This window comes from Castor canadensis, chromosome 5 (genome assembly GCF_047511655.1).
Source record: "Castor canadensis chromosome 5, mCasCan1.hap1v2, whole genome shotgun sequence".
Classification (NCBI taxonomy): domain Eukaryota; kingdom Metazoa; phylum Chordata; class Mammalia; order Rodentia; family Castoridae; genus Castor; species Castor canadensis.
In genome coordinates this window covers 137,467,771-137,486,107 of record NC_133390.1, presented here as the reverse complement: position 1 = coordinate 137,486,107, position 18,337 = coordinate 137,467,771, and the positions used below count along the sequence as shown (strand labels likewise).

General features: G+C 41.4%; 1 protein-coding gene across 5 annotated transcripts in view; it reads left to right on the top strand.

The window, feature by feature from the left end:
- Rin2 (Ras and Rab interactor 2) overlaps positions 1-18,337 on the top strand; it is a 210,304-nt gene that overhangs the window by 131,203 nt on the left and 60,764 nt on the right. For 4 of the 5 annotated variants that reach the window (XM_020170611.2, XM_074074246.1, XM_074074245.1 and 1 more), the window contains one exon: positions 15,393-15,493. In XM_020170611.2, coding sequence (XP_020026200.1) covers positions 15,393-15,493 — 101 coding nt within the window. Of the gene's footprint in view, positions 1-15,392; positions 15,494-15,709; positions 15,869-18,337 lie in introns of all 5 variants that reach the window. The other variant, XM_074074247.1, reaches the window with a different exon arrangement.

The following is an 18,337-nucleotide window of genomic DNA, read 5'->3' as shown; positions in this document are numbered from 1 at the left end:
ATGCAGAATGGAGAAAAATAGAGGAGATGAACCAATTGGGGTTGTAATACATATATACGTGGAAATATCACACGGAACCTCCCCGTGTAGCTACCTTAATCTCAAACAAGCAAAAATGTCTTTTTTTTCTTTTTTCTTCTACAAAATTGGAGAATAGGAGGGGGAAACAGGTGCTGCCCAGTAGGAGAAGTGTTACCACTGGGAGGGGTGAGGTGGCAGGTAGAGTGGAAAGAGGATGGGTGGGTGGATATGGTACAAAAAAATGTGTTCACATGTATGTAAATGCAAAAATGATACCTATTGAAACTACTCTAAGAATGGGGGGAGGAGGAGGATAAAGGAGAATGGTGGAGGGGGTGAATTCAAGTATGATATATTTGATTCATTGTGAGACCTTTGTAAATGTCACAATGTACTACCACCCAACACAACAAAAAAAAATAAAAACTGCATTGAAAACATGAAAAAAAGTATAGTTCTGTGGCATTAAATACATTCACATTATTATTCACCCATCACCCCACCCAGCTCCAAAACTCTTTTCATCTTATAAAACTGAAACTATACCCATTAAATAACTCCCCATTTCCTCTCCTCCAAGTCCTGGCAACCACCATTCTACTTTCTGTTTCTATGAATTTGACTGCTTTAAGTACCTCCTCTGAGTGGAATCATAATACTTGTCCTTTTGTGACTGGTGTATTTCACTTAACATAATGTCCTCAAGATCCACCCATGTGGTAGCCATGTGTCTGAATTTCCTTCCTTTTTAAGGCTGAATAATACTCCATCAAATGGGTATGTCACATTGCGGTTGTCCATCCATCTATTGCCAGATTCTTGTACAACCTTTATCTTTTGGCTGCTATAAATAATGCTGACATCCATTATATGAGTTGAATTCTGTTTTTAAGGAATATTATTTAGTTCTCTTGCCCTGAATAAGAATATTAAAACTCCTCTGATTAAGGAGTCCCATCCACCCACAAGGTACATGTACATGTGTGTTTTGATGGGTTCGTGATAGGACTGAACTTGAATCTGAGTCCCTGCTGCAAAATGCAAGTCCCAGTGTTTCCTATATGGGAGAGTTGAACGGCTGTAATAGCAGTGTAATTGATTCAGAGGTCAGAGGAACTGAGTTTTTGAGGAACATTCGCATTATTCCCCACAACAGCTGTCCTAACTTGCACGCCCATCAGAAGTGTATGAGAGTTGCTCTTTCTCTACATCCATGCCAGCATCTGTTACTTGTCTTCTTAGTAACAGCCATTCTAATTGGGTAAGGTTATATCTCATCATGGTTTTAATTTGCATATGCCTGATGATTCGTGATACTGACCATGTTTTCATATTCCTGTTAGCCATTTGTATGTCTCCTTTTGAGAAATGTCTGTTCAGGTCCCTTGTTCCTTTTTTTTTTTTGGTGGTACTGGGGTTTGAACTCAGGGCCTCATGCTTGCTAGAATGGCCCGCTACCATTGAGCCACTCCACCAGCCCCCTCTTGTTCGTTTATCAAATTATTTGTTTTGCTGTTGAATTGATTGTTTATATATTATGGATATTAACCCTTGTCAGATGCAAAGTTTACAAATATTTTCTCCTTTTTTTGTTTCCTTTGCTGTGCAGAAGCTGTTTAGCTTGCCATAATCCCATTTGTTGATTATTGCTTTTGTTGCCTGAGTTTTGGGGCTCAATCCTGCTGGGACACTCGAGAAGGCTCCTTGCCACAGAGTATCCTAAATCCTCAGGCAGGTGCTCCCAGGTGCTTGCTAGAAAGCCATGACAGCCTAAGGGAACATTGACTTCTGAGTGCAGGCAGGGTACTCAACAGTACCTGCTGTGTAAGTCCTATATAAAATGATAAGTGAGGGGGCCTCCACAGACGCCTTCATCAAAGCCCAGCTTCCCAGTGAAGAACAACCCCTTTGCACGTCAGTAAGTTTCATGTTCCCAGTGCTTCATCCCCCACTTACTACTAATCATCTTCCATGGACTGAAAATGACCGAGCTGTACATTTGCTTACAATTCAAATTCTCTCTTCATAACCCCCTTGCCTTCTCCTCTAAACCAAATGTATGTACTCATCATACTTTACTTACAGAAAAAGTAATTTCATAATTGTCTTCTTGATGTTGCAAGTTATATATTCATGCCCTCTCTCCAGTTCTTCCCCTTTGAACTCTCACTGCATTCTTTTCTGTGTTCTTTTTTTTTAATGAAAATTGACATTCTAACTACAGCAGTTATTGTTCCTAGGGGCAGTATTTTAAGTTAGCACTTTTTTTTCAGAATTTGTGAAAAACAGTGCTCTCTAGAAACTCAACAGAGTCTTTTACTATTTATTTATTTATTTATTTATTTATTTATTTATTTATTTATTTATTTATTTATTTATTTTGCAGTGCCGAGGTTTGAGCTCCTGGCCTACACCTTGAGCCACTCCACCAGCCTTTTTTTGTGATGGATTTTTTCGATAGGGTCTTGTGAACTATTTGCTTAATATAGCCTTGAACCATGATCCTCCTGACCTCTGCCTCCTGAGTAGCTAGGATTGCAGGTGTGAGCCACCGGTGTCTGGCTACAGAGTCTTTTGATCACTCTGTTTGGAGAATCCTGTTCACTCGTTCTCTAAAAGCTCCTGTAGAATCTAAGGTAACTTTGTATAATCACATCTCTAACCCAGGAGGTTACATGGGCTGTTTCTAGAGTTATTGGAGCAGTGACTCTTTATTAAAATCTTGCCTGTTCACATCCTACGCTAGGAATGTTGAGTAAAAACATTTGGGAAAATGTTACTTTGATCACAGACCTGGACTCTCAGTGAGCTTGAAATTAGTAGGTATTTGAGTGGGTTTTGTGGAAGCAGTGAGGCAGGAGGCAAATTACAGCTCAGAGTGTACTCAGTTTTTTTAACTGGAAAAAAAATACCTGCCAGGGTGAGGGGAGGGGGGAAGTGGCCTAAATAATGTATACACATATAAGTAAATATAAAAACAATAAAATAAAACTTAAAAAATATGTCTGCCGCATAACTAATATTTTGGAATGAAGAGTGACTGCAATTCCATAATGAAGTCTGCCCTCTTGTGCAATGGAGCAGATCTGTCAAAAGGAAGGAAGGAAAGGAGGGAGGGAAGGAGGAAGGGAGAGAAAAAGAAAAGAAAGAAAGATAGGTCCAGGTATGGTGGTGGGCACCTATAATCCCAATACTCAAGAGACTGAGGCTAGAGGGCCACCAACTTAGGTTAGCCTGGGCTATTTAGCAAGCTTTATCCCAGACTGGCATACATAGTGACACCCTGTCTCAACAGTGGGGTTGGGGAGCATGGCTGGATAGGCAAGTACGATTAGCAAAGCCCTGGCTCCAGGGAGTAAAGAACCTAGTTCAGTAGCTCAGCCATGATAATTGACAGAACATCTTATTTCCTTTGTTTATCAAGGCCTACACCAATGCAGTGTTCTATTGTTGGCATTTCCATATGGCAAAATGAAGCTCTGGTTGCCTGAGTATTAAATGGTTGAGTCCAGGAGCTCTGTTTTGTTTTGTTTTTTTTTTTAACAATTAAAAAAAATGGAATTGTTGCAGGGAAAATTTAAAAAGTGGAAAGAAGGGAAAGAATATCATGTATAGTGTTCCACCTATATCTCTACTGGAAACGAACCCAGTGAACATCTTGTCACTGATGCATCCAGATTTTTGCTCTGTCTGTAATTCTGTTACAGGAGTGCATCTGGATATATTACATAAGTGGGCTTATGGAACACATACTGTTTTTCAGTTTGTTGTTTTCATTTAATAATGCATTTCTGCATTGATATATTAATATATAATACATGGTCACATACTGCACATCTCAATAAATATATGTCAGAATCATTATTTATTGGCACATAGTATTCCATTATATTGTTATACCATACTTTATTTACCCAGTCCACAATTGTTAGATATGTCATCCCTTTTCCATTGTTTACTATTATAAATGATGCTGCCAAGAGCATTCTTTTGTATGGCTATTTCTTTGGGCCAATTTCTAGAATTAGAAACATCAAATCTGATAGCTTTCATACTTAAAATGTTGACATATACATTTGGGTTGCCTTCCAGAAAGGGTGAGTCATTCTTTTTCCTCCAGTGCTTATAGAAAGCCTAGCGAAGACAGCTGGTCAGTAGGAAGGTGAAAAAAGGGAAGTGAGCATGACTGTACTATCCATGCCATTGCATCCAGGAAGGGCAAAGCAGGACAGCTGGGGAGCACCGTGTTTGAGCCAGAAGAGGCATTGGAAACCTTCTGATCTATTTAATGCTTGAGGAGGCTAAATTCCAGAGAGATTAAGCAATACTCCACCCAAGACCAAGTGTTGGCAAGTCTTTCACAAGGGATAGCCCCAAATGTCAGGATAATTTTCAAAAAGTGATAAATGGCTCTCATACAAATACATAGTGAGTGCTACAGTTTGAATGTGGCAAAGTTTATGTGTTGGAAATTTAATCTATCAAAGATTAGGACCTTTAATAGTTGTGATTGAGTCGTGAGGATTCTGTCTCCATCTCTCCCACATGTACTTGCTCTCTTGCCTCTCTGCCTTCTGCCATGGAATGATGCAGGAAGAATGCCTTTGCCTGATGTGAACACCTTAGCTTCGGATTTCCTAGCCTCCAGAACTATAAGAAATAAATCTTTGTTCTTTATAAATTATCAGGTCTCAGATATTCTTTTCTAACAGCACAAAACAGACTGAAACAATGAGTGCATGTGTTGATATTGATTTAACTCATGACTGAGAAAATCAACAGCATACTAAAGCTGTTTTCAGATGTCAGAAACTGGCAAATAAAGAGCTAAGGGCAAAAAACTAGCATCTTGATGAGCTTTAACATCTACTGTGAGCCAGCCTTACATATCTACCAACCAATGTCCAATGATTTTATTACTTGCAAACCACATCATTTCACAAGTTTCAGCCCAGTACAAAACTGGCTGACGACATTCAGGACAATAAAACCAAAACCTTTAAGGCTCTGTTTTCTACAAAAAAAACATCATTCTGTAGTTTCCATAAACTCCTTCAGTTAAACTCTGACTTCATAGTGTGGGCTTTAATCTAAATAAGAATCAAACAAAATGATATCCCAGATGACCCTTAGATACTTGTCAGTGTACAACTGCAACTTTGAAGCAGTACTTTTTTGCTTTATTCCAAGTTTTATATAGTTTTCTTATATGATGGTTTTGTTTTTCTCCCCTTCTGTAATCTCAGAGTCTGATGTTTAAAAAGCACTGTAAAGCCAGGCATGGTTTACACCTGTAATCCCAGCACTCTGGAGGCTGAGGCAGGAGAATTAGGTGGGTGAGGGAGGAAGGAAGGGAGGGAGGGAGGGAGGATGAAGGATGAAGGGAAGGGAAAGAAAATGCAAAATCAAATTCAAAATATGAATGCTGAAACTAGTGACATAGAAAACATCAGTGACAACTCAAGAATTTCATTCTTCATGGTGCTTCTGTTATGTAGTTTATTACTGAACCTGAAAACACAAAGCCACGGGGGGAAATATGGTGTCATCTATGATACTGGCCTCAGACCATAACAAAATATGTCAGGGCCTTGGCAGGATAACTAATTCAAGATTCAGCCTCAAAGCTATTTCTTCTTTTCATATATTGAACTATAGACACTGTACGTATTCTTTTAAATATTTTACTTTTTTCTAAGGATGCACTAAATTGAAGGTTATATCAAAGTGTTCTGCAGGATAATTTTGAACATTGTTTTAAAAGGAAAAAAAACCCACTCTGGGCTAAGGCCTTCAGAAGTTGTACTGAATTAGTGGTGCCCCCTTACCATGGTCCTCTCCACCCTTCCCAACCTTCCCCATATTGGTGAGGAGTGTGTGGCAAGGTGGAGCCATCTTTTCTCTTTTATGTGTTGGTAATGCAGTTTATAAGTTAGTTATTGGGAGAGCTGTGTTTTAAAGCAAACAGCTTACCCTCAATGAGAGCTTTTGAACTGAGAAGAGCCATTGTGTCCTCAATGTACTTTTTGGTAGTAAATAACTGAAAAATCTCAAGCAGCCTCTTTTTAGTGGATGGCACAATTTCAGCTACTTCCCCATCCTGTCCAGCTGAGATTATAATGGACTAGTTAGAGCGCTACCTCCTCTGTGTCCTGATTTACCCCTGTCTAGAAGACCAATAAACAGGGAAGTTATGAAGAGGAAAGCTGAAGAGGGAAAAGCAATCAGTTCATTCAACTAATGTGTTGCAAGCTCAGAGAATAGAGCAGTGGGCCAAAAGGCAACATGCTTGAGTTGAGGAAGTTGCTTCCAGGTAAGGGCCATTGGGGAGAGTCCTTGGCTCCAGGAATAACCCACAGGCAGGCAGATCAGCCCAAATGGTCAAAATGTGGGGCCAAGCAGAAAGGTTGAAGGCATCTTAGGTCACGTTCCCCAGAAAGAAGTCCATAGCTAAAGGTTTTTGTAAAAGTGCCTTACCAGGAAGTACTCCTGTGAGAAACTCATGATGGAGTAGAGGTTGGATCCAGGAAGGAAAAGAGATCAGACCAGTCTCCAATATCAAGAAAAGCCAGTCCTGTGAGGGTGATTTTTGGTTCATTTTAACGGGAGGCTGAGGGCAGCAAAGATCTCACTTCAGAGTGGTCCCACCCAGGGGTGAGGAAGCTGGAGTACTTATACTCCATCAGTCATTGGTTGAAGACTGAGTCTGAGGGTTCTTCTTGGTCTCTGTGTACCAGATGAAGCAGTTTCCAGCATCCTGTAGACCTCTGACAAGGAATGTGGAGCAAGCTTCTCTTCTTTTTCTTTTCTTTTCTTTTTTTTTTTTTTTGGCGGCATGAGATTTGAACTCAGGGCTTTACATTCACTAGGCAGGAGCTTTACTGCTTGAGCCACACCTGCAGCCCTTTTTGCTTTGGTTATTATGGAGATAGGGTTTTGCTTATTTGCTCAGGCAGACCTGGACCACGATCCTTCTAGTTTAATGCTTCCCACTGTAGCTGAGATGGCTGGCACATGCCCCCACACTCAGCTTTTTTCCATTAAGATGGTATCTATGGAACTTTTTTGCCCAGACTGGCATGGAGCCACAGTCCTCCTAATCTCAGCCTCCTGAGTGTCTTGGGATGCACACCACTGTACCCAGATACTGGTTGAGATGGGGTCTCATGAACTATTTGCCTGGGCTAGCCTTAAACCATGATCCTCTCAATTTCAGCTTACCAAGTAGCTAGGATTATAGATTTGAACCACTGGCACCTGGCAAAATATTTAGAGAGCATTTTCTATGAGATTTCAGACTTTTTTTGTGTGTATTACTGGGGCATTGAACTTGCTAGGCAGATGCTCTACCTCTTAAGCCACTCCACCAGCCCGTTCTCTTTTCTTGACCGCTCTCCCAAGATGTGAGAGGCCTCCTGTGATGGAAGTCCTGGTCTCAAGCCAGGCCACTGAGCAACCTGGTATTTGCAGGGAGTTTCAGATCTGAGGAAGGTCCAACAAGCTAAAAGCTGTGGAGGTCTTATCAACACCCTGACATATCACTATACACAAGGGGCACTGGGTCCTTAATTTTCTGGGTCTCCCTTAATTTCAAATAGTTTATTCAATCCAAAATGGACAACAGATAACTGACCAGGTGATTTCTCAGGAAAAGAAATGCAAATAGACAACAAAAAAATAATTAGAGCAAAGCAAACTAAAACAAAATGAAATTTAAAAAATCACTTATACTCATCAGATTGGCTGAAGTTTAAAAATTGGATATCAAACACTGGCACGTGAAATGAGTGTTTTCAAAGATGGCGGGGATAGTAGAAAAGGGCATAGTCTCCTGGATGACAGTGAGGCACCACCTTTACACCTACATCCTCAGACCCTGGCACCTTCCCAGAGGTGATACATGTGTCCAAGAGGCACACACACAATGTTCATTGTAGCACTGCATATGAGTGAAACATTGAGAACGACCCAGGTGTCTATCAACGTAGACTTACATGATTGTGATATAGCCTTATGGTGGAAGTGATTTCCACTTAAATGAACTGGGGATTCATCAAGCAGTGTGGATAAATCTCACAGTGTTTTGTTGAGTGAAGTTAGCAAGCTATGGAACAATACATCAGTATGAGTCCATTGAATGGAAAAAGCAGAGTAATACCATCACATCTGGGCATGATGGCAGGATTGGGAGTCTGAGGCCAGCCTGGAATATCCAGTGAGACCCTGTCTTTAAAAAAAAAAACCAGATCCACCCAAAACTGACAATAGTGGTTACCTCTGAGTAGGTGAAAGGGAATATGAGAGATAGTCAAGGGAGATTAGTTCTAACTACAATGATTTGTTCAATGGGAATGTATTTATGTGTTGTATTTATAATTATCCTTAAATTTAAAAAATATAAATGCAAACACCCTGATGTAACACATAAAGTTTTTTGGGCTTTTTTTTTTTTTTTTTTTTTTTGGTAATACTAGAGATTGAACCCAGGGCCAAGCATGTACTACACTATTGAGCTACATACATTCCTCACCCTTTAAAGTACATAAAATTTTTTTAAAAGGGAAGGGGGGTGAGGCATGGTTCAAGTAGTAAAGTACCTGCCTAGCAACTGCAAGGCACTGAGTTCAAACCCCAGTACTGCAAAAAAAAAAAAAAAAGCAAGGTTCTTCTAAGGCCCTACATCATTCCCAAGATGCCCCTATAGAAGAGGTGGCTGCTTTAGAAAACCCCAGTATGGAATGCACCCACTAGACCAGAAGCAGACAGGAGAGCAAATTGTTTGGATCATGTGATTTTTCAGGTCCTAGAGGCAGGTCTATTCCCACAGAGCTGATTCCAGGATTGGAAAAGCCCACCACACCCCCAAGGCCAAGTTGATGAAGTAGGGAATAGCTGGGAGCCAAGCCCTTGACTTTTCCCACACCCTGGGTTTCAAGCCTTCATCCTTCATCCTACACATCCCTTTTTAAACTACTGATAACATTCCTGAGTGAGACCAAGAATTTGAAAAGCTCTGTATCAGAGCTTGCTTTATAAGCACTTTCTTGTTTTATTTTTACTTGACCTTCAAGAGAATTTTCTCCTTTTATCTAACCCTAAAGTGAAGAAAACAAGATTTGGGGTCCCTCCCTTTTCCCTCCTCCCTCTTGTGCATACAGGGAAACATACAACTACTTTTCTCCTCGTTAGAGGAAAGTTGATATCCAGTGGGCAAATTTCTAGATTAGACTTCTGGGCAGACAGGCAGAGGGAGATGGGGTTCCCAGGTCTCTGCTGGGAATTAAATGGCTCCTTCCAGACTGGGAGGTGTATGGGTCCATTTTAAGTGTCTTTTAAGCATCAGCTCTGCTTATTCATGATTTCCAGAATTAAGAGAAATGTAAATAAACCTGTTACAAAACATTTGGATAGCATTGTTCTATTTAATCTTCCAACTACCCCTCTTGCTAGTTTCAGCCTTAGCTTTGAAAGTTCAAGGATGAGGGCACCGAAATTGATTCTTTTGTCCATGGTGGCCCAGCCCACAGGAGAGGCTGAGACAGGATTCAAAGGCAAGTTTTTCTGAGCCCAAAGCTGGTGTGCTTACTACCAAACCACAGTTGCCTTGGAATTGTACAAGTCGCTGCTTCAAGTGTTGTTCTATAGATGAGGACTCTGCCTACAGAGAAATAACCCAGAATGATTACAAAATGGTACAAATTGGTGGAGACTCCTGTGCCAGACTGGAGCATGGCAGGCCCAGCCTTGCCCAGGCCCAGCCCTGGGTGTGACCTCAAAGGGTAGGGAAAGAACCAGAACCTTCATGATTATTCTGTTGGTTTGCAGGCAAAGTTGCCTTTGGTGAATACCTCATGGTTCTAGACACATAAATGTTCACAAGTTAAGGCACCCAAGTGCAATGAGTTTCTGAGTAGAATAAGGGAAGGGACCCAGAAACCTACCCTGACTGCCTCCCTCTCTCTTCAGGTGATTCCTAGGGCCCTTCCCTCTGGCTTTTTAGGTTGGTAGTCCCCAGCCATGCCAGCAATCTTCTCCCTCCCATGATCTTTTATTTTATTTTTTCCTGGCTGGGAATCAAACCCAGGGCCTCACCTGTGTTAGACAAGCGCTCTGCCAGGGAGCTGCACTCCTAGCCCCGCTCCCAACTTCTGAAGACAAGCACACCATGCCTTTGCTTTATGAGTCTTGCTGTGCATGCCTGCGGGGGAAACAAACCCATGCAGTGCCCTGGCTTTGCCAGTTGAGCTCTACTGTGCTCTGTATATGTAGTTGCTATCTCTTGGGTTAATACCTGAGTCACTGTTTGGTTTCATGGGAATGACACAGATACGATGGGTTTTGGGGTCAGAACCACTGTGTTACCAACTTTGTGCCTTGGCAATCTGGTGTCCTGTTTTACCCTCTGACTATACCAAATATCTGCCACTTGTCTCTGTTACCTCCCCAGGAGTCTGCACTCTTCCTGGGAAGCCAAACATTGTTAGAAGCAGTGTTTACCTGCCAGCTTTGCTGATACTTAGATCACCCTTCCCTTTCTTGAAGGAATTCTAGACAAAGTACAGGAGTGTGCTGGGGTCTTAGGGTATGTAACTGGATTTGGAGAAACTTCTGTTAGTAGCATCAGCTTTGATAAAGACTTAGGCAGAAACTGCCAATGACTTTAACATGGGAAAGCTTAGATTAAAACTGGTCCCTGAGTGTGGGTGACAAGTTATCTCTGTCCTGAAAGAATGAAATTAGGAATAGCCAGGTGTAAGAGATGAGAGCCAAAGTCAACAGGAACTAAAAACAAACAAACACAAATCTATCAAGGAACAATGTGAGGAACACCCAAATCCAAACAGTGGGAACTGAGAATGACCTCAGAGAAGAAGGAATGTTCTGTCATGGTATCTTTGGTGGTGTATGTTTTTTTTGGGGGGGGGCGCAGAACTGGTGGACATATGAACACAATTTGGGAGGCAGGCATGGCCCAGGAATACTCAACTTTGGTCCATTGTCAGAAAATCCCCTTATGCTGTTAGGCAGGTGAGCGAGGATTGAATGCAGGGGGAGGGAAAAGATGGAGGAAGCTGAAAAAAACCATTCTCAGGGAAGGGCCCCATAGTGATTCATCCACATGCAGCCTCTGTTTGTCCATTTCATTCTTGGGGTCACTGTGTGTTCCTTCTGTACTATAGATAAATGGTGTTATCAGTGATTTGCCTCCCCAGTGCCTCCAAGTGAGAGCCATGTTATTTGGCTAGTAGAAATGGATCACATGTGGGATGAGGAGATCTGGAGATGCAGCCAAAGGTGTCAACAAGAGCTGGATCTGGAGGAAGCAGCCTCCTTAGAGGAGGTTGACTGTATTGACTAAGGAAAGCCATCCAGGATTTTTATGTTCAAAACAATATGGTGGGCTGAAGGGCGACCAAAGGATGGAGACGTGAGTAGATATTTAATGATCTGTTCTCTCTCTGAGGTTCACCCGAGAGTGTGGCTGGTCCTCCATTGGGCAGTGTTCTCTGCTCCCTTTTGGGCTGTGTATGGCTCTCCTGCCTAGACCACAGCCATGGACCAAGTGGAGGGGACCCAGGCCCAGCCTGGTGGGACTTCAGCAGAGACACACAGATTTCCCACCTTGTTCACATCTTTTTAGTCTCTCTCCTTCCATTTTCATATGCATCCACTTTTTCTTTTGCTTTTAATAACAATTTTTATTATGACATACATTAAGCATACAGAAAATCTCACCTAATACTGAAACATCTATCACTCAGCTGTATTAAATCTTGCTGTGTTTCTGTTTCATTTTAAGAATCAGAGTCTCACAGGGGAGTAAGCATCTCCACCTGTGACCATATGCATCTATTTCTCCTGTCTAGAGACAACTACTCTTGTGGGTTAGGATTATAATCCCCACACATTTTGGGGTAGCCTTTAAATCTGTGTGTACATCTGTAAACAATATTTAATGGTTTCCCATGGTGTTAAATTGTATAGACTCAATGAAACACTTTTTGTCTTTCCTTTTTTGCTAATTGTTTTCTTTTGTTTTGAGATGGGAGAATCTAGCTATATTGCCCCAGGTTGGTCTCAAACTTGTGAGCTCAAATGATCCTTCTCCCTTATCCTCCCCAGTTCTGAGACAGGCATATACTACCATGCTGGAATTTTTGTGCTTTTAAAAAAGTTTTCCAGACTAAGAATGCTTGCCTGGCATACACAAGATCTGGGTTTAGTCTCCAACATCAGGGGGAAAAAAAAAGCTTATTGAACTTTTTTGTTTATGTATGTGTCAGTACATATAGCTTTGGCTCATTAATTTTACCCACTGTGTGCGGTATTCTATATCTCACTTTATCCACTCACCTATTAATGGACATTTAGGTGATTATAATTTGGTGTTCTTACACGCCTATTATGGTATAGCAAATAGTCTTTAAATGTCTCCTTGAGTCTGTGTGCAAGTGTGCATTTCTAGATTTCTATATCTTTGACCCTGAAAGATATTGCCAAAGTGCTTTCCAGAGTGGATCTATGAACAATATTTCTCCACAGCAGAAGAGGGATCCTCCTTTCTCCTTTCTCATATCCTGGAATATTTGTCATTGTCTGCTTTTTTGCCACTTTGTGTGTGTGTGTGTGTGTGTGTGTGTGTGTGTGTGTGTGTGTGTGTTTGTGTGTGAAATGGGATTTCTCGATCAGGTTCTCCCTCAAGATCCCAGTGCTTCTGGAAGCTCTACCTGCGGTTCTTACCCCAGTCATACATACATGGGGGGTGGAGCCAGCATAAAATGCTTGGTTGACTTCCCTCCTGACCTATGAATTTGGAGTGCCAGAACTCTTTGCTGGGCTCCTTTTCCACTGGGACATTGATTGTTCTTGGAGAACCTCTCTCTGTCACAAAGCTTTGAAAGACCAATCATATAAGCCATTGACCTCCAAATATATAAATAGCTCCATCCTGAATGTCAAAAGATACTGAACAGATTTATTTGGTAACTAATAAGCAACTGAAATAAAATTTAACTTGTCCAAAGAACCACTCAGTTTCTCCCCTCAAGCCTAATCCTTCCTCATTCTTCACTATCTCAGTCAATGGTAGTATCATTTATCTCAGTGTACGTAAGTGCTCAAACTGAGAATTTAAGAGTCATCCTTGATTCTTTCCTTCCCATTCGCTCCACATTCAATCCATCAACTCATATGAATTTCTATGGCAAGTTATTCCTGGATTTTACCCTTCATTCTATTTCCACTGTTTCCACTTTGGTTCAAGCCACCTCTTGCCTGGGCCACTGCACTTCCCCTAACTGGTCTACTTGTTTCCTCCTTTCGCCCTTCTAAATCATCTCTAGCCAAAAGATGATTTTCTGTTTTGGTAGTGGGATGAAGCCCAGGACAAGTACATGTTAGGCAAGTGCTCTACCACTGAGCTACAACCTAACCCCATGGAGACAATCTCTCGTTAGACCATAAAAAAAAAAAAACAATCAAACATCGTTGCTATACTCAAAACCCTCCAATTGTTCTTACTGAACAAAACACAAGTTCATGAATTCTATGATCTTCAAGGTAGGCATGATGTGATGCCTGCTTGCCTTTCTTTCCTAATGCTCTGGAACTTTCTGTGTGGTAGGGTCTTTCCTTTTCATGCCTCCCTTTTTGTTCAGGGATCTATCAATTGCACAAACACCTGTCCTGACAGCCCACACTAATTAGCATGGCCCCTTAGCTGTTCCCTAGAACACCACCCTAATCTATTTTTATTCAGGAACTTCTCAGCGCTCAGTTCTGTGATCTGTCTACCACCAGAATGTCTCACCATGAGAATGGAGGCTTGCTTCCTTACTCTCAACTTGTAGTACCCACTTCATAGTGGGTGCCCCTAAAGGTTTCTGAAATTAATGAATGGGTGGATTAGATCAGATTTTCTTGAACAGACTGAGTTCAAGTGACATTTCCCTTCCATTGTATGGCAAGAATAAGCTACTTGAGACAAGATAACATTTGTCTTTAACCAGAATAGTTGTTCTCCAGCCTTTTAGTCTTAGACCTTCTTGAGACTTAAAAATTACTGAGGACCCTGAAGAGGTTGTGTTTATGTGGGTTATATCTCTAGATATTTGCCATATCAAAAATCAAAATGATATTTTTAAATACTTATTTTAAAACAATGACCTATTACATGTTAACATATTCCATGTTTACATGAAAATAGCTATATTTTCAAAAATAGTAAGCAGAGTAGCAAACTTGAGCAGCAACTCTACACTTATCTAGTAAGTTCCGGTAAAGATGGTATTGAGGAGCTGGGGATGCAGCTCAGTGGTAGAACACTTGCCTGGCATGTGTAAGGCCCGAGGTTCAGTCTTCAGCACCATACACACACACCCATACAAAAAAAAACTCCTGTTGAATAGGTGATTTTGAGATTTTACAGTCTCAGGATTGGATGCAGCCTCTTCACAGTGCATAAGTGGGGACAATAAGAAAACAGGAATCTTTAGCAAGAAGAGGCCACATTTCCCCTTAGGTACTCTGTGGCTAACCAGCAACCACTTATCATTCCCAGCATGGATAGGTCCTTTCTCTTCTCTTTCCCCTGTCTTCTTGCTTCCATTTAAAAAATTTTAAAATTTATTTTATTCATGTATTCATGTATTCATTCATTCGTTCAAAGACATAGGGTCTAACTGTATTGCCCAGGCTGATGTTGAATTCCCAGGCTTAAGTGATCTTACCTCAGCCTCCTAAGAGGCAGGACTACAGGTGTGTGTCACATGCCTGCCTTTCTCTCCTTTTTTAAAAAATGCAGGGCTGGCAGCATGGCTGAAGTGGTGGAGCACCTGCCTGACAAGTTCAAGACCCTGAGTTCAAAAATAAATCCAGGCTCAGTGGTCGGTCCTAGGTTTGATCCCAAGTACCACACAAAAAAATTAGTTTATATATGCTGTATATCTTTTAAATAGTTTATTTCTATAATCCGAATAGTGCTTGCAAATAATTTAATGCAAAGAATTCCTTTGAAGTATTTCTTTTGAAAAGTGAATTCAGAAACCTGGTTTTAGTAGAATTTATTTATTCCTCTCCGTATTCGTGTTGAGCAACCAAACTGGGTATCAGATTCTTTTCCTTATTACAGTACTGAAACCCAAGTTCTTCCCCAATATCGAAACCCAAGTTCTTCCCCTTTTTAAGAGGAAGCTGCCCCCTCCCTCTTTATTTTTCCTTCTGGTTAGAGGAAATTCACAGAGCCAAGACTAAAAAAAAAAAAAAAAATAGGTGGTCATCTCCCTTCCTGTTGAAATGTCAGTTCTCCAGGCTCTGTGAGCAGGCCACGCCCCTCCACTTTCTGACGTCATACTATTTTTGTCTTTGAATAGCTCATTGACACAATCGCTTCAGAGATCGGCCAACTGAAACAAGAGATGGTGCAGCCAGATGTCAGCCTGGAAAATGGCCTGGAACCTTCTGAAACCCACAGGTGACCAAAGACTAATAGGTGCTGTGTGCAAGAGGGACTCGGTGAAGCCCATTTGGTCACTCCTCTGAAGTTTGGGTACTGGGAGTGTGGTGGTGGCTCCAGATGAAATCCTCTGTAGGAGGTGGGAGTGGCCTAGGAGCTCCTTGTCTGCTCGTTTATTTTAATCGCTTTGAAGGCACTTGAACTTTATACCTTCTCAATTCCTCCTGGCACCAGAACCCGGAAACCTAAAATTGTCTGTGCCATGTCACAGTGATGGAAACAATAACGCAGTGGATCCTCCGTGGGCAAAATAGAATTCAGTGTAGCCCTGTCAGTCTCCAGAAGGTTTAAAGGGGAGCAACTAAAGAGGATGGACTCATTTTGCATTCTCAGGTCAGAAAAATCCCCAGTGTTACCTAAAAAGCAACCCAGTGTATTGGAAATGATGCAGTTGTAAATGATTAAGAAAGGAGAGGCATTGTTCATGTGTTACACGCTCTCTGAACCCGGGGATGGGGGGGCGCTGGATTTTTATCTGGAGAATGGGAATACAGGGGTCAGGGTGGGAAAAGGATCTTTGGAAATAACCTCTTCCAGCTCTTTATTTTAATGTGTTGCTAACAAAGACAACAGAGTGTAATCCCTACAAAAAGACATGGATACTTGGTACCTTGGAAGCCAGATGCATTATCAGCTCCCCACTTTTTCCCGGAAAGTGGGGTTGAAGCTGCCTGGAGAAGTACAAAGCTAAGATTTATGGTGTGGGTTTTACTTATATGTCATGCAACATGCAGGCGATACAGATGATTCTGGTTGTCCAGGCAAGTTTCAAACCAGCCTGACTTGTTCTCTGCCCAAGACTGAGGGGAGAGAGCACCATCCCAGGGAGGCGGGTGCTAAGCAGCTGGGAGGTGGTGCTTTGATGCCTGGAGTCTCTAGAGGAACTGCATTTGGCCTTAGCTGTGCAAGTTCTGTGGGCCTTCCATTTTCTTGCCTTTGTTCAAAATGACAGAGGTAGACCAGATGTCCCCCATGCTTCTGTGCTTTCTTTTGACTTCAATGTGAAGGAATTGAGTACTTAAAATTTTTTCCTAAACTTACAAATGTATGGTGACTTTTACTTAAGGATGAATAGCACAGATTTCTTCCACATCCAGGAAATACACTGCTGTGAGATAAACGTCAAGCTTTGCTGGTGACAGACACTCAGATCCAGAGGGGCTGTTAGGATTATAGGCGCGAGGGGTAGGCACCATTAAGATCTTGTTCTGTGACTTCAGAAGGTATTAGTGTGGGAGAGCTAGAGGGTCATTTAATCCTTTACATCTCTTTTATCTATTTGTTTAATTTTGTTGCTGAGTATTACGCCCTTGTGCCTACTAAGCAGGAGCTGTACCACCAAGATACACCCCCAGTCCTAGTATCTCTTTTCATCTTGTCCTTTCCAAATTTAAGAATGACCAGAGGGCTGGAGTGTGGCTTATGTGGCAGAGCACTTGCTCTGATATTGCAAAGCCCTAAGTTCACACCCCAACACTGACCCCTAAAAATGACCTAATAACTTTTTTTTAAGATTAATGTCACTTGTTCTCAGATTTTGAGGATTTAATAATTGAATTTACTAATTTCTAGAAGCACTTTTAAAAAAAAACTATTTGATAGGAAAGAAAGAGAAAAGCCAAGATGAACTGTCTCTATTTAACAATGTATATAGTGTTTGCCACATGCCAGGCACTTAATTCAGTGGTTTACTGCTATGACATCTTCTTAACAATTCTAGAATCAAAGGTCTGTTATGACCCCTGTTTTACTAATGTAGGAACTGCATGATGTGGCTAAAAACCTGGATTTATAGCCAGGTGTGGTGGCACACATCTGTAATCCCAGAATTTGGGAAGGTGAGGCAGGAGGATTGTGAGTTCAGGGCCAGTCTTGGGCTATGTAGTGAAACCCTGTCTCAATAAAGAAAAATTAAATTTTACAAAAACAGAATTAATGAGGCTTGGGCTTCTGTGTTGGAGTCTCTCACTGAATTTTTAGTATTTTTTTTTTACAGTATTAGGGTTTGAACTCAGGGCCTTGCACTTGCTAGGCAAAATGCTCTACTATTTGAGCCATGCCCCTCCCCTCCAGCTCTTCTCACTGTTTTTGTTCTGTTTTGTTATTTTAATTGCTCCATCTTATCCAAAGGAGATGTAAGGAGAACCAGGCAGTGGGGAGGTAGGAAAAAGAGGACTTTGAGTTGTTTCTGAAATTAAGACAAACATAGCTGTGGCCACAAGGAAAACCACAATTCAGACTATACAGCCTTACTCAAAACTCCTATAGAAAGAAGTAGCCAACAGCCCTGGACCGTGACTCTGCATATCTGACAGCTGTGTGGATACACCACAGTCAGCTTCCTCTGACACCCTTCTCCATGAGTGTGAGCTGTGACGGGCCCTCACCTGCTACAGCACAGCCACCGCAAAAACTCTGTGCTTTCTTAGATGATTGGAACACCAGGTTAAGTGCCAAGCTAGTCCCTTAGTTGAGGAATTAGTACTCCTTTACCTTGTTGGCATTTGGTTTCTCCATGGTTAAATATTGAAATGAACTTGAGATCTTTAACTTTTTCTTGTGACCCAGACCCCTTCTCAGAATAATACTTTAAATGAACAAAATAAAATAGACTAGATAATAGAAAGGAAAAACAACTATATTGTAAAACAGTGATTTTGTTTGTTTTGAGACAGGGTCTTGCTATGTACAATTAGTAACTGTTTGTGGAATGGATGAAGGAAAGGTGCCAAACCCTTTGTAGGTTCTGAAGTATTAAAGCAACAAAGGCCTGTTGCAGAAACAAGATGTCCACCTTGTACT